At 34.4% G+C, this 22,252-nt stretch overlaps 2 protein-coding genes across 2 annotated transcripts in view; both read right to left on the reverse strand.

Annotated features, from left to right (window-relative positions):
- Window positions 1-398: 398 nt before the first annotated feature.
- inka1a (inka box actin regulator 1a) lies at window positions 399-4,260 on the reverse strand. The gene is made up of 3 exons (XM_051122001.1): window positions 4,163-4,260; window positions 3,937-3,982; window positions 399-1,452 (listed from the first exon to the last, which is right to left on the reverse strand). The coding sequence occupies exons 2-3, from the start codon at window positions 3,937-3,939 to the stop codon at window positions 529-531; spliced, it is 927 nt and encodes a 308-aa protein (XP_050977958.1). The 5' UTR covers window positions 3,940-3,982; window positions 4,163-4,260; the 3' UTR covers window positions 399-528.
- A 7,078-nt stretch (window positions 4,261-11,338) lies between these two features.
- gnai2a (guanine nucleotide binding protein (G protein), alpha inhibiting activity polypeptide 2a) overlaps window positions 11,339-22,252 on the reverse strand; it is a 74,720-nt gene continuing 63,806 nt past the window's right edge. The window contains 5 exon segments of the mRNA XM_051122282.1: window positions 11,339-12,316; window positions 12,399-12,616; window positions 15,101-15,254; window positions 15,516-15,645; window positions 18,111-18,239. Coding sequence (XP_050978239.1) covers window positions 12,426-12,616; window positions 15,101-15,254; window positions 15,516-15,645; window positions 18,111-18,239 — 604 coding nt within the window. The 3' untranslated portion in view covers window positions 11,339-12,316; window positions 12,399-12,425.

The raw sequence follows: 22,252 nt of genomic DNA on the forward strand, positions 1-22,252 counted from the left end.
GCTCGGGAAACATTTTTATTAATTAGTCAGTTTTGACAACAGCTATGCTGCTTAATATTTTTTTGTGTATGGATATTTTGTCGTTTTATAAAATATCTTTACCGTCACTTTTAATAAATTTAATGTGTCCACACGTTTGAGCAGCAGTGTGTTTAAGTGTACATACAGCTTGATAATGTTCATTAATCCTGTCGTTATCACAAAATAAACCCCTTCGGGGTGATAAAGGACCATTTCTCTTCATATCTGGCCCCTTTTTAGCCTGTCTGGGTTTATTTTGTGATAACAACAGTCTTATCTCTTAATGTGTCTGAGAAAAAAGAAAAAAATCAGTTTAGTTTAATTTCATTCATTCAGATCAGTTAGGCCGCCAACCAAAACCAATACACTAACCAATATGAATTTGAAATGTTTTTTATTTTTTGTGCATTTTACACAGGATTACGAACAGAGCTTTTCATAAAAAAATAATTAGTCTCTCCTGGAGATATTGTCCACTCAGTCTGAGAGTTTATAAAGACACTGCAGTCATATGTACCCAATAATGTCATTACAGACGATGGGCATTCTGCTTCCAGATTTCATTAAAGCTGTAAACTGGCAGAAATCTGTATCCAGTTCGTTCAGACCCGTGTGGGATTTATAGAAGAACGGCGTTTTGTGCTGCACGTCAACCTGGCAAGAAAATCGTTTGGCAGCCACAATTGATTTACTCAGTTTTGTAACATCTGACGACTTTCTTCTCCCATCAGCACTCCGTGAAATCCCAGCTATCCTTCGTTTGACGTTTACCAAGAAGTCTTTAGCAAAACTGCGTCCAGAACTGTGCTTTTGTTCTGTCTGTTCCGGGCATTCCGGTAAGTCCATCCAGTTCTCAATGAGATCGGCAAAACTGTTGTCTCCCAGCACTAGCGGCTGCCGGTTACGTCCGCGTGTCAGTAGCGACGTAGTCCAGTCGTCAGGGTCGCTCGCGGTCTCAAACGACGTCCAACTTTCTAGACAAGCGTCTGAGGTGGACTTAGGACGCACTCGGGTGTTAGAACACTGGTTGGTGCGAAGACACGCGGATGAAGATACTCGGATGTTTTTGGTGCGCCGTAACACCACTCCTTCATCCTGCCAGGAGGCCTCAGAGTATCCCGAATCGAACTCTAGACTGCGCTCGCTGCTTGGTGAGCTGGCAGCCGATGGGCCGCCCGTAGAGTCTTCCTCTTCCAAAGAGCTGGACAGACAACAGGCAGAGTCGTAACTGCTAGCTTCACTGGCGTCGCTGATCCTCAGCCGCGCTCGCCGTTCCCGTTGGGCTATCAGCTGCTTACAAGCGCGCAAACGCACTGGAGGTCCGACAGGGGGCGCGGCGCAGCTCCGCCGCAAATGCTTCAGATCCTGCAGGGATCGCATCATATAACGCATCTGTTCCCGCAGACAGTCGCTTGATTCCTGCAGACACAACTGCAAAAAGACAGAAAGACAAAGTAAGACTGGGTGCAAAATTTGAAAAATGTACTTATACATATGTGACCCTGGACCACAAAACCAGTCATAAGTGTCAATTTTTCCAAATTGAGCTTTATACATCATCTGAAAGCTGAATAAATAAGCTTTCCATCGATGTATGGTTTGTTAGGATAGAACAATATTTGGCCGAGATACAACTATTTCAGTATATGGAAACTGAGGGTGCAAAAAATTCAAAATATTGAGAAAATCGCCTTTAAAGTTGTCCAATTTAAGTTCTTTGCAATGCATATTACTAATCAGAAATTAAGTTTTGATAGATTTACAGTAGGAAATTTACAAAATTTCTTCATGGAGCATGATCTTTACTTAATTTCCTAAAGATTTTTGGCATAAAAGAAAAATCTATAATTTTGACCCATACAATGTATTTTTGGCTATTGCTACAAATATACCCCAGCGACTTAAGACTGGTTTTGTGGTCCAGGGTCACATATGTATATACACTACCAGTTTTTGAACAGTACGTTTTTTAATGTTTTTTAAAGAAGTCTTGTCTTCTCACCAAGCCTGCATTTATTTGATTTGAAGTACAGTAAAAACAGTACAATTCTGAAATAATTTTACTATTTAAAATAACTGTTTTCTATTTGAATATTTTTAAAAATGTAATTTATTCCTGTGATCAAAGCTGAATTTTTAGCACCATTACTCCAGTCACATGATCCTTGAGAAATTCTAATATTCTGATTTGCTGCTCAAAAAACATTCATTATTATTATTATGTTGAAAACAGTTTTTCAGGTTTCTTTGATGAATAGTATGTTAAGAAGAACAGCATTTATCTGAAATAGAAATCTTTTATAACATTATAAATGTCTTTACCATCAATTTTGATTAATTTAAAGCACCGTTGCTAAATTAAAGCATAAATTTTTATTTAATAAATGCTGATCTTTGGATCTTTCCATTCATCAAAGAATTCTGAAAAAAAAAATTATATATATATATATATATATATATATACACACACACACTCAACTGTTTTAAATGTTGGTAATAATAATAATAATAATAAAAATGTTTCTTGAACAGCAAATGAGCATATTAGAATGATTTCTGAAGAATCTGGAGTAATGATGCGAAAATTCAGCTTTGAAATCACAGGAATAAATTACATTTTAAAATATATTCAAATAGAAAGCAGTTATTTTAAATAGTAAAAATATTTCAAAATGTTACAGTTTTTGCTGTATTTTGGATCAAATAAATGCAGGCTTGGTGAGCAGAAGCGACTTAAAAACATGAAAAATCTCTAAATTGCATTATTTTATATAGCTAATTATAATAAGCTTAATTAAGCTTAATACACTTGAAAAATGCTAATTTTATCATTTTATTCATCTTATCGTTATCATTATTAATTGAGCTTAAGCACCAAATTAAAAAAAAAAAGTCTATATAAAATTTGGGTCACCCTCCCTTTGATTTTGTTTTCGTTAGATTGACTAATCGTGCTCCTTAGACAGGCTTGGACCTGCATGAGCTCTGTTAGGGAGGGCATGGCTCTATTTGTCTGGAGGAGCTGAAAAACCACTCTATTCTAGGTAGAGGGCAACCGAATAACCGATGAATGCACATCATGTGGATGCACTCACACCCAGCTATCAAAAGGACGGATGACTACTACCTTCAAATCAAAATCAGTTAGAATAAACCTGTTACTAGCCACACCTGGAACAAATCTTTTCAATAGAGTAATTACCACACCTTCTATCCATGCTGTCAGATACACGTACACAAATACACACACAAATCATAATCAAAAAACGGAAGCGCAATAGCTTACTCATTTGAAATACACTATGTGAGTCAATTGCAATTGTGGAGCTGGTTCACAGACATTAAAATCTGCAAAAATCAATACCAAATACTGGGTTACATTAAAGAAAATTAGGAAAATATGATCTAGGATTAACAGTCGTAAAGTGTAAGCAACAAATTAGACCCAGTTCCTAAGTCAAAAACAATGCAACTGCCAATATTAAAACCCAGATGCATTTTAATTTCTAATAAATGGCACAGAGTGCCTAATGCATGTCTAATGCATGATTGTTTTGCCAAGCTTTTCTGGCTTTTTGACACATACAGAACTTGCATGTGTTTTTTTAAACATATTTGCTGAAATCTGTATCTAAAGAAACATAATCACATGCTTGCAGTAGTAGTAGCATACACACAGGGTTGAGTGGCTGGCATTAACTGTATTTCTATGCACAGATTGGCATGGACTGCAGATGTCATCCCATATGCTGAAATTTCAGCAACGGACATTTCTTTACAGTAACTAATCCTGTGCAGCACATAATGTAAAGTGATGCCAATCAGTGTAGTTTTACTGAGTAAACAATCTATGGTAATTAACAACACAAAGAACTAAGGATAGTGGAGAAGTGATTATTTTGAATGCATGCTTACCATAATTCTGGAATGATGACAGTCAAATCCAGTAATTTAGATACTCCTGAAATGGAAATAAATGTTTTATAAAACATCATGCTTTGCAAAAAGTTGAAAATAAAGCAATAATTAAATGATTAGCTTTTTTGCATTTGAAAAAGTGGGAAAAAATATACAGGTAACTTTTATCAGATAAAAAACATGCATTAAGCTGTTCAAATGTAGAATAAAGTCTTGTACTTACATTTGTTCTCAGAGAAAAAAACACCAGTACAATCAGTACAATCCAGGCTGTGCAGATGTGGCTCTTGTGACTCAAACTCCAGATCATGAGCCCCTCAGTGCAGACAAGCGCATATGAGCGTCTGTGTCATTCCAGCATGCGCGTCTCAGCCAATCACAGCGCAGCATCTCGGCACCGTCCAATCAAATCAACTCAGCGGGAGCCAATCAGAGCTCTACTGAAATCTGAGCGCTTATTTCCTCCCTCTCAAATTATGAGTATATTCAATAATGCCAATGTACCACAGAAAATAACCAATTTATGACGATAATCACGTTTGAACTTCCTGCAAATGCCTATCTATCTATCTATCTATCTATCTATCTATCTATCTATCTATCTATCTATCTATCTATCTATCTATCGATCTGTCTATCTATCTGTCTATCTATCTATCTATCTATCTATCTATCTATCTATCTATCTATCTATCTATCTATCTGTCTGTGTGTCTGTTTGTCTATCTATCTATCTGTCTGTCTATCTGTCTGTCTATCTATCTGTCTGTCTGTCTATCTGTCTATCTGTCTGTCTATCTATCTATCTATCTATCTATCTATCTATCTATCTATCTATCTATCTATCTGTCTGTCTATCTATCTATCTATCTGTCTGTCTATCTGTCTATCTATCTGTCTATCTGTCTATTTATCTATCTATCTGTCTATCTATCTATCTGTCTATCTGTCTATCTATCTATCTATCTATCTATCTGTCTATCTATCTGTCTATCTATCTATCTGTATATCTATCTATCTATCTATCTGTCTATCTGTCTGTCTATCTATCTGTCTATCTATCTATCTATCTATCTATCTATCTGTCTATCTGTCTATCTATCTATCTATCTGTCTATCCATTTTTCATTATAAGACTTAAAGTCAAGTCCTTTTATTTCTATGGTGCTTTATACAATAGACTGTTTTAAAGCAGCTTTAAAATAATAAACAGGGAACTATAAACAATACTGTTCGTAGAAATTGTAAATAATAAAGTATTATAAATAATAGCTGTTACAGTTTTTCTCAGTCGCTTTGGTGCATTTCTCACAACACTATTTACATTTGCACAACATTTACTTCAACCTCCACAACATTTAGTCATTTGTGCACATCATAGTAGCAGTTTCTCATTCCTTCCAACAAATTGCAAATGCTTTTGGACATGCATCAATTGCTTTCATACAACTCTCTGCTGTTTTATAACATTATCATTTGCTTATGTCATGTCAGTCAAAATTAACTAAACTTGTGAATGCTGAATAGTCATTCCATATAAAACTAATAGTCCTCATTTCATTGCTTGAGTCATTACATACAAAAATGTTGAACTAGTTGTCAAAATCTGTCAAGCAAATTTTATAAAAAATTTTAAATCTTTTTATTCCTAAAAATGTCTTCTAAATTGAACAATTTCTGCAAATGTGCATGAATGATTTACATACCTATATGTTGTAGGTTCAGTTCCAATATGTACTGCAATATTGTTTACAATTGTGCACAGCTCTACCCAAAGGGAGTTTATGTTTGTTGTAAATAAGGGTGTATTTATTCGTTTGCACAATGCTTTGAATAAATTAGAATTGCAAAGAGCATATGAAGTAAAAATGTGAAATATACATATTCAGTGTCTTGTACTCAGATACCTCACTAAATACAGTAATGTCTAGCTTTACTGTAGTTTTCAAATGGCTGTGCAAATAGTATATAGTGCTGTCTTGAGCATTTTCAGGAAGTGTCACCAAAATCTGACTTTTTTGCATAGGAAAAAATTTACAGAGTAAACTGTCATAATGAAAACATGACAAAGCCATTTGACTATCTTGTTCATAAACAATGGTGTCAGGACTTTTCATCTTGATGACACTGACACTTTCACTGACATAAATACTTGCTTTTGAGGAATGAGCTATCCATTTTGAGCAAGTGACACGCTTTTGCAGGTTATCAACTAGGTTTTGCAGTTTGTACTAATTGTTTTGAGAAATGCATTAACTGTTGTGCAAATGTAAATAGTGTTGTGAGAAATGCACCAAAGCGACTGAGAAAAACTGTAAATTTACAAGCTCCCTGATAATGTTCCTTGTGTTCACGTCGTGTTGAGCAGCGCCATCTGGCGGTCAGAGAAAACGCTGCAACGTTTGTTAATTGATTCTTTTTAACAATTTTTTGGTATGATAAAAAATTTTAAAATTATTAATTCAAGCGTTATATATCACAAATATATATTCAGAAAATGAACTTAAAGTTCTGACAAAAGACTGTTTTCTTAACTACTGACAACGCCTCCACATGGGTTTGATGGCACGGTGTTAAGCTATTGTATTTAGAGTAAAATCTTCCCATTACTATTCATGTCTCCATTTTTATTTTTCATTAGAGGTGTGTGGACTATCAGGCTCACACAAAAACATAAATGGACAATAACGTTGATCCTTTTGTGATGCAAACCTGAAATGTGGCAATCCAATTTACATATAGGAAAACGTGTGAGCTGTAAACTAAACAAGCAATTCCAGTCATTGTGATTAAGGATGGCCACTTCATCCAGGCTGTTCAAGTGATTTTCCTGAAGCGTTAAACTTTAATGTACAAGATTATTGTGGTAAGCACACGTTCTGTCAGTAACTCGGGCATGTCTTTAAGATTAATTTCTTTATTTGCCTTCACCAAACAGAAGCAACCCAACAACTTACTGCTTTAGTTTTCACCTGTTAGTCTGCATGATGACAGAAATTTACAGGTCTACAATCAGTTTGCTCTTCACCTCTACAAAGATTAAGGACAAAGTTTGTATAAACAGATTGGCTCTTAAATTACTATATATTGACACATTTGCAGTCCTAGTAATTCACACTTCCAAGCAATCAAAGGAGTGTAAACAAGTATTTTACCATCTTCAAGTTCACAAGAGAGAAATTCATTTCAAATCTACTTTCTGTGACGATATGACACCAAATTTTAGATGCATTTCAATCTAGTGGCACTAGCTATGGAAATTAATTCACTGACAAATTTAGTATTTTTTTAAAAACAGACTATACGTTCATATTGGTTCATATTGTATGACCTTATATGACCTCAAATGCATTTCCAATCTGTATGAAATGCTGTCTAAAATGATTCCAATCCTTTTTCTCTCCAGCTGAAATCCTGATCGCTGTTGCTCAGGTAAATGACTGTGGGTCCGTTTGGTGAATTGAGACTGGCCCTTTAATTCTCTCCGTCTGGCCATCTCAGGAAGAGACTCATGTTTCACCATTGATCCAGACGGAGGTGAGATCATATGGATCATTCCAACTTAAATGCTCATAAATGGTCCATTATACTCAAAACATAATTTTGAACGATTATTTCAATTGTCCACCACAATAATCACATTTTCCAGCTGCCTTCCAGCTGTCTGTAGGACACCTGTACCTGGGTGCAAAACAGAGTTTTGTTGAAAAGCAGAATTACCATTGTGAAAATTGAAGGTGTGGATTTTGACCAGGATGTAGACAGAACTAACTAATGGACTGTACAAGTTCGGGTCAGGCATGTATTACCACTCAGTTAAGATAAGCATTTAAATAAAACTAACTTATTAATGCTTGAAGCATTGAATGCTTTAAACTTGAAATTATTATTTCTAAACTCATATGGAGCCAAGACTTTACACTAGATGTGAAGTGATGACCCAACGCAGAACAAAGAAATAAAGAAAATGTCCTTAAAACATGTTTGAAATGTATTAAATTATTTTTAAATTGTACAAAAGCAAACAAAAAATTCCTTAAAATGTTTTGTATTTAAACGTATTACACAATTTTAACGTACACAATATACAAGGCAAATGTTTTTGAACAGTAATGTTTTAAAGAAGTCTCTTCAGCTCACCAAGCCTGCATTTATTTGATTCAAAATACAGCAAAAGCAGTAATATTGTCAAATATTTTTACGATTTAAAATAACTGCTTTCTATTTGAATATATTTTAAAATGTAATTTATTCCTGTGATCTAAGCTGAATTTTCAGCATCATTACTTCAGTCATCAGTGCTTCAAAAATCAGACTGTTCTCAACATAATAATAATAATAAATGTTTTTTTTTTTTTTTTTTTTTTTAAGCTGCAAATCCAAATATTAGAATGATTTCTGAAGGATCATGTGACTGGAGTAATGATGTCATTTTTTAATGTGATAAAATGATTATGAACTTCATAAGCCAATTAATAAGAAAATTTAATAATGTGGCTGAATAGCGACTGACAATTTTGTAAACATAAACCACACCCAAAGCTAAATACAAGAAATAAACACTGGGTTAAACAGTATATTAATATAAGCCATAATGTCACATGACACGTGCATTTATTGCATAACATCCACCTTAATTTTCCCCTAAGAGCAGGCGCGGCCAGAATCTTATGTAAAACAGTGGCCCTTTATTGCATTGTATTTTACTTTATTTTTATTTATTGTATTTTTTTGTACGGTTTTATTATTATTGTTTTTGTTGTCTCTTTCAAGTTTCATTTTTGTTGATATTTTGTATTTTGTATTGATTTGTATGTTCTTGTTTTCTTGTTTTCACATCCAGCTATTTTTAGCTGCTTGATATTGCAACTTGGTATATCTTACCATATTATTTTAATGTATTATCTTAATTATGAACACACCTGTTTGTAGTGCAAACAGTTTAGTCATGTGTCATGTTTACGTTCTCAAAGGTGCCATTGTGGACCGATTCCAAATAAATGGTCTGAGCTTGACATCTATAAACCTCTTCTTCTAAGTGCCGGAGGATGACACCATGTTTGAGGTCACCATTCAGGTGTCTGACGGGAAATACAGCACTGATGTGGTCGCTTTCAACACCGTTGTGCTGTGGACCACCATCGTGAGCATTTCTAATCAGTCTAGTCTAATGAATATATATGAATGTTTAGCAATAATTGCCACTCACCATCTCCTATAGTACAAATGCATGTAGTTGAGATCAAGTTTCTGTTCTCTCCAGATGAGGGCGCCACAAGTAGTGACGATGTGGAGTGAGTTCTGGGACCCACAGCCATGGGTTGTAGTTTTGCTCATCCCCACTGGAGCTCTACTACTGCTACAGCATGACGCATCTGTGTTGCGATCCACAATTCTTATTTGTACTTTAATGTTGCCTTTGGAGCAATTCACACAAAACGTGTTTTTGAGTTTACACCAGACATGAGCATAACGTTTAAACAGCACGGCACGTTTGCACAGAAAAAGCAGCACAGTGAAATGGAAAAACGTGAAATTCACAGAATAAGGGAGAAGCAGGGCTGTGAAATGAAAAATGCACGTTTTTTTAAAAAAAAAAAAAAAAAATGTAAATTATTTTATTTTGCCTGGAGTATGGAGTTCAACTTTTGAAAAATGCATATCCAGCGTGGCGCTAGCGAAACTGTCAAACATGCATGTTTATATAGGAAAACAACAGAAATGGGCACACTTGAATTCAAAAACATGTTTGCACTTAAATCACGGTTTCGTCAGTTACCCGGATGCGCGGCCATATTGGCGATAGTCCGATGTAAACAACACCATGGATTGCACCTTAATGTATTACTATGTTGTTTTGTGTGGAAGCTGCTAAACCATAGAGAGAAGGACTTAGTAGGCAGGAAATAATTAACATATTAGCCTAATATTTCACCTACCTGTCCAGAAATGATAAGAACAAACATGAATGTTGTCAAGATTGTTACAATGAAAATCCTGGTTCAGTTTGGCCAACCACAAACGACTTTTGTTCCTCAGACTGATTTTTTTGCACTCTTCTCTTTGATTTGTTATAACGTTTGGCAGTCTATAGTACTGCAAATGTTTTTTCCCAGTCTGACCAATCAGTACAGCCCAAAACATGACAATAATTGACCATTTTCAACAGCAATAATCAGAACAATATGCGAGTTTCGTTCGGTTCAGTGGCATTGTTTGCTTTCAGTCCCGCCAATATGACCGATGACACCTCGTGAAAATACATGTTTTATTTCTGAGTGGTGTCAGCAGCCTCGTGGGTAACGCACCGCTATATAGCGCCGTTGCGCTGTAGGCGTCCCGAGTTCGAATCCCGGCTCTTGGATCTTTCCCGGTCCAACCCCCTTCTTTCTCTCCCACTTTGCTTCCTCACCATCTACACTGTCCTATCTAATAAAAGGCATAAGAATGCCGAAAATAAATCTTTAAAAATATTTTATTTTTGAATAAAACCTTTTAAAAAAGCTTGTTAGATTTTAAGTAAAATATATAACGTGCCGATCATTCATTGATGTATATGTCAGTTTGTGGAACAAAAGACAAAAGATTGGTTTCTTAGGTTTGTACTGTTTCTCACTTTTTCTTGTTCTATTTGTGATCTTTTCAGGACTCAAGCTAAGGGTGAAGGCACTAAGATTTCATCAGCATCAGATCAGAATTGCAAGGTGGGACCTACTGTTACTGTTAATGTTTCTGAAAGCTGATATTATGTAGATTTAGTTGTAAAATCTTAAGCTGATAATAGGCTCATGTAAGAATGCCATTTCACAAAGCAGTCACTAGATGGCAGTGTCAGTCTGTCCAAAATCAGCATACAAAAAGACATAAAGGTGACCAGTTCAATCCCTAATTTAGTTCAGATCTCTATTCACCTTTCATTGTAGATGTTTGATGGAAAGCTGAAGACCCAGGTTAGATTACAGTGTGTGTAACACATTTCCAAATGAATGTAATTATAATTTTGAGAAGCGTATGTTCCGAACACGGTGATTAATTAACCATAGATGATCTTTCAACAGAAAGAGAACAGTTACTTCAGTTTAATTCAGCAACAGGGGAGCGACATTAGTTGGAGCCTTGTCTTCCTGCGATCTGATCTCAGAAAAGAAATTAATCTTAATGTTCTTAAATAATTAAGTTAGTTAATGTTCTTTCAGACCTCTCCAGGTAATGGATAGCCAAAATCGGCTAGAGCACAAAATGCTAAAATTAGAACATGTTCCAGTTGATGCCCTACAGCAAGCCCTTAAATGTGTATTTAATTACAGCGATTGGATATTAAATTAATTATTCAGCCACCGATGTGAACTTATTAACCTCCAAAGAAAGTGAAATAAAAACCACAGCTGGCACGGCTTGATCTAGTGAATGAACTTTTATTTAAATTAAATCATTATATAGGACTTTGAAAAGAATTTTAATCTTTACCAAAAAACGAAACAAAAACACTACCCTTTTTTCAATTAGATTTCCATTATTAATCACTATTTATTCTTACATGGTGTGAAAATCCTGGAGCAGAAATGTTTACGTACAGTAGGACAACTTGGGGAGAAAATAAAGTCCATTGTAAACGGAAGTCAAGGCACAAACAGAATGCTAGAAAGAAGAACGGGAAGATAGAAGAGAAGAAAAAAAGACTGTTAGATACTGTTACGTACATACTTTAAATATCTGTTACATCTGAGCAGTTCTTTCCCCATTCGTGAAGCTTTTTTTTGTGCTTTTTTAGATTTTTTGTTCTTTTTTGTACTTTTTCAAAATTTAATTTTAAAAAGGAATGTTACGCTGATGTGAACTGATTACTTGTATTGATATATTCGCTATCTTCTATCATGCAGGACGACTTTTCGGTGCACTATCAACAAAGACGTCATGTAAACATCATAAAAGCGCTTTCCTTTTTCAATCATACTCTGTATCCAACGCCTGCTGGTTGTTTAAAAAATAAGCATTATGCAATTAAAAGTTTAATAAAATTTGCACATCAGATTCCCTAGAGTAAAACGAAAGTATCATATAAAAACATTTTGCTGCCTCTGCTATTACTCCAAACAAAAAGAAAGAAAATAAACAACAAATATGGACAAAGGATAATACAACAGTTGGTGATTGGTGGTCATAGCCCAAGGAGTTAATAATACAGATATTAAATGTCAAAACACGATGTCGGGAGGGAGGACAGAGAGGCTAAGGTCGTTGGCAATCGTTGAAATTGTGTCGGGCTCCTTTGAGCTATCAGTCGTCGTGTGGAAGCAGGAGTCGTGGTTGGCCAGTGCAGATGCTCGGGACATATTCCACCCCTACTTCCTCCGGTCATCAAAACTGTTCAAGTAATCTGAAAGAGGAAGAGAAATAAGTTCCGAGTCGTTTGGAAACCGAAGTAAAAAGGACGCTCTGGTTGGAGTGTTACTTCATACCTCGACTCGTCTTCCTGTTTTCGTGCTCTAGAAGAGCCCGCAATCCTTCAGGTTGTTTTTGATGATGACGTCGGTGACGGCGTCGAAAACGAACTGCACGTTCTTCGTGTCTGTGGCACAGGTGAAGTGAGGGTAGATCTCCTTGGTTTCTTTCTTCTTGTTCAGGTCCTCAAACTTGGTGCGGATGTACTCGGCGGCCTCGTCGTAGTTGTTGTCACCTTGTTGAGAGGGGAAATACAAAGCATGGTGAGAAAACAGAATCCGGAGAAACTAAATCCTAGAAAGAGAGAACAGTATATGACCTCTTCCAAATGACTGATATCAGTAAAGCCTGTCCTGTGTTAGACTGATGTCCCATGCATAGGATATAATGAATTGCTGGCCTTTCAACATCAACGCTGATGGACAACAAAAGTGGAGCTCATTTGAATAAACCACTTGAAGTGAATAGCCTTACAATGAGTGGAAATGCCAGAATAAAACTGTTTTTTTTTTGGTCAGTACACATTTTCCCCACTTCAAAAACGTGAAAATGGCATTAGAAACATTTGTGACCCTGGACCACAAAAGCAGTCATAAGTAGCATGGGTATATTTGTAGCAATAGCCAAAAATACATTGTATGGGTCAAAATGATCAATTTTTCTTTTATGCCAAAAACCATTAGGATATTAAGTTGTTCCATGAAGATATTTTGTAAATTTCCTACCGTAAATATATTGAAACGCAAATTTTGATTAGTAATATGCTTTGCTAAAAAGGTGATTTTCTCAATATTTAGATTTTTTTCCAACCTCAGATTGCAGATTTTCGAATAGTTTGTTATCCTAACAAACCATACATCAATGGAAAGCCTATTTATTCAGCTTTCAGATGATGTTTAAATGTCCATTAAAAAAAAAAAATTAACCCTTATGGCTGGTTTTGTGGTTCAGTGTCACATTTAACTTCTGTAACTTACGCAATACATTTCTGAGTGGAAATTAATATTCAGCTTGACACTATTATTGGTTAACATATTCATTCCAACCTGGACAGCTTTGGTTAAAGGAATAGTTCATCCAAAACTGTTTATAACAATCTCCAGTGAAAAAGTTTGTCCCCTGTTGTCCTCCCACATCGTAATCCACCGACATATTTGTTTAAAACTGTTTTTTCGGTTGTAAACATGCTTGATCTGTGCATATTTCTCTCCTCATTCAGACGAAATTACTTTACAGGAGAAAGCAATATTATGAATGGAGGAATATTTTTCACTTCATTAGACGTTAACTCATGGATAAGTTGTTTGGAAAAGTTGTGGATTTTTGTTGTGTTTTTATCAGCTGTTTAGACTCTCATTCTGACGGCACCCATTCACTGCAGAGGATCTGCACTCGTACAGCAAGTGACGTACTGCTAAATTTCTCCAAATCTGTTCTGATGAAGAAACAAACTCATTTACTTCTTGGATGGCCTGAGCACAAGTAAATTTAAATTTCTGGGTGAACTATTTAGTTATAAGTTAAAAGTTGTTTTTAAAAAATGAACCATGTAATGATTTTTTTTCTTCTGGAAATGTGAACTGAACAGTATTATAAAACATACACTGTCGTTCGAAAGTTCAGTATCAGTATGATTTTAATGTTTTTTTAAAAGAAGTCTCTTATGCTCATCAGGGCTGCATTTATTTGATTAAAAACACAGACAAAAAAAATAGTAATATTGTGAAATGTTGTCATTTAAAATACAGATTTTCTATTTTAATGTACTTTAAAATAGAATTTATTCCTGTGATGCAAAGCCGAATTTTCAGCATCATTACTCCAGTCTTCACTGTCACATGATCCATCAGAAATCTAATTCTAATATGCTGATTTATCAGTGTTGAATAATAACAGTTGTGACGCTTTTAATTTTTTTGGAACATGTGATACTTTTTTCAGGATTTTTCTGATGAATAGAATTCATTTATTTAAAATAAAAATCTTTTGTAACAATATACATTACTGTTCAAAACTTTGTGGTCAGTAATTATTACTCTTTTTTTAAAACTGAATACTTTTATTCAGCAAGGATGTGTTAAATGGATACAAAGTGATCGTAAAGACTTAATGTTAGAAAATATTTCTGTTTTGAATAAATGCTGTTATTTTTAACTCTTTATTTATCAAAAAAAGCATCACAACTGTTTTCAACATTTATAATAAATCAGCATATTACAATGACTTCTTAAGGTTCATGTAAAAATGTGAAAATTCAGCTTTGCATCACAGGAATAAATTCTATTTTAAAATATATTAAAATCAATATGACCCTTATTATAACTATAGTAATATAGACTGCTGTTTATTAACTATAGTACTTGGTGAAATAATTGTTTTGTCTGCTATAATATTAATTAAAAAATTATTAACATTTTTATTTAAAAAAAATAAAATAAAAAAGCTGAGTAACTATAAGTTTAGTTTATTAACTATATTACTTTGTGGAATAATTGTTTTGTCTGCTATAATATTAATATCTGTCATTTTTTTTTAATTTATTGCACACAACACCAGGTGCAATTATTAAAACGGTCCATACTAATTTCTTTACGTCTTTAATGCACAAGTAAAGCAAGAGCTCGCCATTTATTCAACTGGAGCACTCGAAAGCACTCCCTACTGGAGCACTTGTGCACTTGATTTAAATGATTTATTGGCTAGTTGGCTGTTTTAGTACCTGCATACTCAGGGAAGCAGATGCTCAAGGGGCTGCGTGTGATCTTCTGCTCAAACAGATCCTTCTTGTTAAGGAACAGGATGATGGAGGTCTCCGTGAACCACTTGTTGTTGCAAATGCTGTCGAAGAGCTTCATGCTCTCGTGCATTCGATTCTGTAATGGAACGAAGAGACGGGTCAGTATTCAGGAACTCTGGCTGTGACGCAACTGCACCACTGTTCAAAAGTTTTTTTTTCAGTAAGGATGCATTAAACTGATCTAGAGGGACAGGAAAGACCTGTTTAATGTTACAAAAGATTTCTATTTCAAATAAACACTGTTCTTTTGAACTCTATATTCAAAGGACCCTAAAAAACAGCCTCTTCAATGTCAAGGACTGTGAATTATTGACTAATAAAGCTAAGAGGTTCTCACCATTTCTTCATCCTCAGCCAGCACAAGGTCGTACGCGCTCATGGCCACACAGAAGATAATGGCTGTCACCCCCTCGAAACAGTGGATCCACTTCTTTCTCTCTGAACGCTGACCGCCGACATCAAACATCCTATATAGAGAGCAGATACATGTATAAACAGACAAATCTTAAAGAAATCAATATGCAGAGGAGAAAAATGCCCTGAACAGCTAACAAAGCAAGACAAGAACATATGAGACCCTGGACCACAAAACCAATAATAAGCGTCAATTTTTTAAAATTGAGATTTATACATCATCAAAAATTAAGTTTTGATATATTTACAGCAGGAGATTCACAAAATATATCTATGAAACATGATCCTCACTTAATATCCTAATGATTTTTGGCATAGAAGAAAAATCAATAATTTTGACCCATACAATGTATTGTTGGCTATTGCTACAAATATACCCATGCTACTTAAAGACTGGTTTTGTGGTCCAGGGTCACATATGATCAGCCTAACAAGCTTATTTAATTAGAAGCAAATGCAATGAAGATGTAACAGGCAAAGAACAGCCTGTTTAATATACCACACTGCTTTAAAGGAATAGTTTTGTCATCACTTTCTGTCATGTCAATTCAAATACATATAGATTTCATCTATAAATTCAGGGTTCGTACAGATACTATTAAATGACATTCCAGGTTATTCAAGGGCTTTTTATTTCAATCATCTCACTTATCAAACAGTGTCTTCCCTTTCAAATTAAAATCATGATTCATTTTTTATTTGCATATACTTTCTTTTTCTGTTTTGTTTTTATACGGTTTAAGCTTAAAAAAAAAAGATTTGTGAAACCACTCCGAAATCCTGATCTGAAACAAATGATTCATGACCCCCGCTCTGAAGTCCTGAACTGAATCAAATGATACACGAACCCGCTCCAAAGTCCGATCTGAATCAAATGATTCACAATATGCAAAGTTCCAATCTAAATCAAATGATGTCTGAAGTCCTGATCTAAATGAAATAATTAGCGATACGTGATCTGAAGTCCCGATCTGAATAAAATGATTTGCGATACGCAATCTGGTTGGAGCACTTTCGAAACAGTGAATCACTTTGCAACGCAGTGGTTTAATGGATTTGGAGTTTTGAAAAACTCCCATCACTACGTGCTTTTTAAAATCATTACAAGCAATGCTGAAATTCAAAAATAATGGCTCTTTTAATTTGATGGGGGTGTTTTTGTTGTTTTTTTTTAATCAATTGGAGTGGTTCCAGCGTAAATGACTCACTCAATTGATTCAGTTCATCTGTTACTCTTCAGCCATGTTTACATGATGTTGTCAGTACTACTACGGGCTTAGCTTGTTAGTTTTATGCTTTATTAGTTTTTTTATTTATGCATTTATTTTTTTTTACTAGTTTTAATAACTGAAATAAGTGAAAAAGTATTTTGTTTTTTGAATTGCGTGAATTAGGTGTGAAAAGATATTAAAGATATATAATAAATTAAACACTTATTTCATAGATACACTGTGTTTTAATAATTCAAGCACTTTTTAGGTACCTCTTCAGGAATATTGCTATTTTCAAGGGTTTTCCAGGCCATAAATTTAAAAGTCAAATTCAAGTACTTCAAGCACTTTAAGCACCTTGTACGAACCCTGATAAATTGTCCAAAAAGCCAGAGTCCTTCCAACATGTCTTAAATCAACAATATTCCTCAATTTACGTCATTTAGATTTTACTAGTTTCCACAAACCAAATTTTCCCTGGAGCTTGTTTGTGTCCACTGGAAATGTGTGGGAAAATTTCAAATGCATAATAGTGAGGTTGCTGACTCAGTATTAGTGAGAGGTTTACTATGTCCCTTTTTCTTCTTTAGGTCTGGACATTTATGTGTGTCACTGGCATTTGTTGACATTTGAGTCTGGGCTTTGTTTCTATGGTAATAGAGAGGTTGAAAGTAGAATGGATGAGACGGGGTGGGAGTATGGAAGAGCTGGGACTTCCTGTCTGTTGCAGGAATCATTCATTTCAGCCCCTCACACACTTGTCTATATGACCGTGTGGACCGGGAAAAGACGTCATTGGCTTTTCCAGGAAATTCCGTAATTATCGTCCCTCTTATGTGGCATTTGCTTTATTACACGCGATGCATAATATGATTTACAAAACATTAAATTAAGTAATAGCATCTTGGACAGCTGGCTTGTGTTTGATCTTTCCAAAAGGTTGGGCTGACATTTCTTCTGTAGATTAAAGCAGACTCATTCAAAGAGAATCATCCCGGCCCTGTTAAATCCCATAAACTCGCAAAGCAAATGCCCTCAACAGGTTTAAGGGAAATTAATCCCAAAACCTCAGGCCAGAACACATGGATGGCACGGAATTAATTCTTTCAGTCCATGGAGGGTTTAAGAGGGTGTTGCTAGCTTACAGAAATAGTGGAGGCTGCTGGATCGGGCAGACAAGTTGTTTGAAGTGTGAATGCGTGTGAACGCACATGCTAGCGTGCCTACTAGAGAGTGTGAATTAAAAAAAAAAAAAATCTTAGTTAAAAATCAGAGTGAAATAAAGAAAGTGCAGAGAGGACTCTCACTTGAAATGCAAGTCTTTGAAGGTGAAATGTGTCTCTACGATGCCAGTGGTCTTCACTCTGGTCCTCAGCACGTCCTGCTGGGTTGGGATGTAGTCTGCTTTGCCTATCCTATCCATGTCATTCAGATAACTGCAAAAGGATGGTACAAAAACATTAGCTTTTTTAAAATTTGAAAATATTACGCATAAAAAATACTTTTTTTTTTTTTTTTTAAAGAAGTTTCTAATGCTCATGAAGGCTGCATTTATTTGATTAAAAATACAGAAAAAATCTGTAATATTCTGAAATAGTATTTCAATGTAAAATAGCTGTTTTCTATGTGAATGTATTTTAAAATGTAATTCATTCCTGTGATGCAAAGCTGAATTTTCACTACTCCATTACTCCAGTCTTCACTGTCACATGATCCTTCAGAAATCATTTTAATATGCTGATTTATTATCAATGTTGAAAACAGTTGTACTGCTTAATTATTATTATATTTTTTAATTTTTATTTTATATCTTATTATTTTTTATTTTAATTATTATTATATTTATATATTATTTATTTTTAATTATTTATTTTATTTTTTCCACGATTCTTTAATAAATTAAAAGTTAAAAAGAACAGCGTTTACTTAAAATAGAAATCTTTTGTAACAATATAAACTACCATTTGAAAGTTTTTATTCACAAAGGATGTGTTAAAATGAAAAAAAAGTGATAGGAAAGACTTATATAGTTAGAAAAGATTTCTATTTTAAATAAAAGCTGTTCTTTTTAACATTTTATTTAAAGAATCCTGAAAAAAAGCATCACAGGTTCTAAAAAAAATATTAAGCAGCACAACACTGATATTAAAAGTAATAAAATCAGCATATCAGAATTATTTGCTGAAGGATCATGTGACACTGAAGACTGATGTAATGCTAGGAGAAAATTCAGCTTTGCATCACAGGAATAAATTATATTTAATTTTTTTTAAAAAAGAAAACTATTATTTTAAACTGTAATAATATTTCACAATATTACTGTTTTTTTTCTGTATTTTGTTCAAGTAAATGCAGCCTTGATAAGCATAAAAGAGTTCTTTAAAAACATAAAAAAAAATCTTGCTGATCCCACAAGGTTAGACTGTACCTTTAAAATAAAAATAATGAAACAATATACATATCATATGCTAAGTCACATACACATACATATACATATCCACATCTATATTTACTTTATTTTGAATACCTATTTAAAATATGAAATATTACCTCAATATGCCAAATATTCCCCCTAAATATATTTTTAGGTATACATAATTTCGAAATATTGTACACGTTTGTCTTTCAGTTGTATCAGTGTTGTTGCGAACAAGCCTTGTAGATGTTCTTATGCAAAACACTCTGTGCAATCGTCTAATCAGATTTCCAAACACAGGAACAGGCAAACCGCCTTAGTCTAGGAGGCTGCGACAGTGACGATGCAGATCTTCATTCAGCTGCCAATCAAAGGCTGATAAAGCCTCACAGTAACACAGCTTGGATAAGCCGCGTAGGCAAGAACTCCTGCCAGGAACACTGAATGTTTTTGCTCCACCTAATGCCGTACAATCCCACTACGACACAACTGTACAGCGCCGTGACTAACCAAGAGTTCAGGTTTTCAAATCCGAATTATTGAAGTTCCTCCAAATTGATTATTTTCTTTTATAGTTCTTACACGTTTGTCAGTTCAATATTGTGAGGATCCCCACAGACACTCGCACTCCGCTGGAGTCCATAGGCACAAAACAATCAAGCACAACCCAAATCAAATAATTCCTCTTCACAAAGATTGGCTTACAGCTGCTTTTGTGGTCTTACTGCAAAACCAAAACATTTAGTTTGACATTTCGACTTATTAAACTATTTTAAATCACACTTCGATACATGTGGTGCGCTCTGATTTATGCAATGAAGGATCTGGTCTGCAGGGTGCAGGAATATGGGACTGTGTTGAGAGAGAGATTAATGACCACCTGTTATCATTTAAGGTTTGGGGAATTAAAGTCATGTCTCTGATAAACGAAGCTAGAGTTTATGAGAGGCAAGAGTACAGTCTGACACTGTAATGAGAACAATACGCCAAGGCTAGACACATAATATAGTGGCTCTTCAAAATAATACATCATCATACTACACTTTACTACACGCGATTCAGTACATACTATGTATTTATGTAGGCAATAGCCATTTACTGATGTTTGGCACTGACTTTGTTTTCTGTGACAAGATCTGTGCAAACAGATAGATAAAGATGGTATTTTCTTTGATTTCCCTGGAACAGGAGCTGTGCTTGATGTCTGGCTCCAGTTCAGAGGCTGGGAAGATCTTATGAAACTTGGCCAAAAACGTGTTCCAATTTTAGGCTTCTTAGTTCCAGTGAAAACTAGTCTTAATGCTTCAGCAGACACTGGTTTTCTAGAGAACTACATGCATCAAGAGTATTTTTTTCTGGAATGAACTTGTTAAGAAATGTTTTACAGAGGTTAGTGTGGTGCATGCACAAAAGCACCGGTTTAAACCCCAGTAGACTTTTTTGGGATGAATCTGAATCCTGCTTCTAAGAAAATGTCATTCAATTTGTGGTCTGGTAGTTTATGTCTCATGTTACTCTGCAATTTCGACATTTCTTCAACAAAGTCAGAACCTACATTTAATAAAGTTAAAGTATTTGGCAAGTAGATGCAGTGTTGCCAAGTTCACGGTTTTCCTACAGAATTGGGCTACTTTAAAATTGTTGCTGCATTTTTTATTATTATTTGTTTTTTTATGTCCGCGGGTTGAAGCAACCCCAATTATGTGATATTTATCCCCTGAAATGCTAATTTTACCTGGGAAAAAAAAAATGCATTTTACCCATGTAATACGTAATTTTTACTTGGAGAACCCCTCCAAAACACAATTGGGTTAGTTTTGAGTAGCAATTAGGCAGGTTTTATTGCGAAAACCTGACAACCTCGAGTAGTTGTGCATTTAGCAGGCTTTGCATCAGGGTCCTGATCATCCTGTCAGAGTTTATTTAGCAATAATGACTGATTTTCTGAACATTATGTCTAATGTCTGTGTCTTACAATAGCTACATTAGTTTATTTACACTACTGTTCAAAGGTTTAGGGTTTTTATGATTTTTTTGTCTCATCATGGCTGCATTTATTTGATCAAAAATACAGTAAAAACAATAATAGTGTGAAATATTATTACAATTTACAGTAACAGTTTTATATTTGAATATATTTTAAAATGTATTTTATTCCTGTGATGTATAGCTGAATTTTCAGCATTATTATTACTCCAGTCTTCAGTGTCACATAATCCTTCAGAAATCACTTTACTATGCAGATTTGCTGTTTAAGAAATATGCCTCATTATTATTAATGTTGAAAACATTTTTTTTTATGGAAACTGTGATACATTTATTTTTAACATTGTAAAAGTCTTAACTGACCTGATGTACACTACCAGTTCAAAAAGATTTTTAATGTTTTTTAAAGAAGTCCCTTCTGCTCACCCGCATTTATTTGATCCAAAGTACAGCAAAAACAGTAAAAATATAAAATATTTTTACTATTTAGAATAACTGGTTTCTATTTGAATATATTTTAAAATGTAATTTATTTCTGTGATTTCAAAGCTGACTTTTTAGCATCATTACTCCAGTTACATGATCCTTCAGAAATCATTCTAATATTCTGATTTGCGGTTTAAAAAACATGTATTTTAATTATTATGTTGCTGAGTAAAACAGCTGAGTAGATTTTTTTTCAGGTTTCTTTGAATAGAAAGCATTTATCTAAAAATTAAATGTCTTTATCCTCACTTTCAATCAATTTGAAGCATCCTTGCTAAATAAAAGTATTAATGTCTATAATTTCCTTAAAAAAAAAGAAAAAAAAAAAGAAGAAGAATTAGAATAATTTCTGAAGGATCATGTGACACCGAAGACTAAAGTAATGATGCTGAAAATTTAGCTTTGATCACAGGAATAAAATACATTTAAAAAAAAATATTAAAAAAGAAAAACTGTTATTTTAAATAGTAAAAATATTTCACAATATTACTGCTTTTGCTGTATTTTGGATCAAATAACTGCAGGCTTGGTGAGCAGAAGAGACTTCTTTGAAAAACAAAA

The sequence above is a fragment of the Labeo rohita genome, chromosome 11 (genome assembly GCF_022985175.1).
Source record: "Labeo rohita strain BAU-BD-2019 chromosome 11, IGBB_LRoh.1.0, whole genome shotgun sequence".
Lineage (NCBI taxonomy): Eukaryota > Metazoa > Chordata > Actinopteri > Cypriniformes > Cyprinidae > Labeo > Labeo rohita.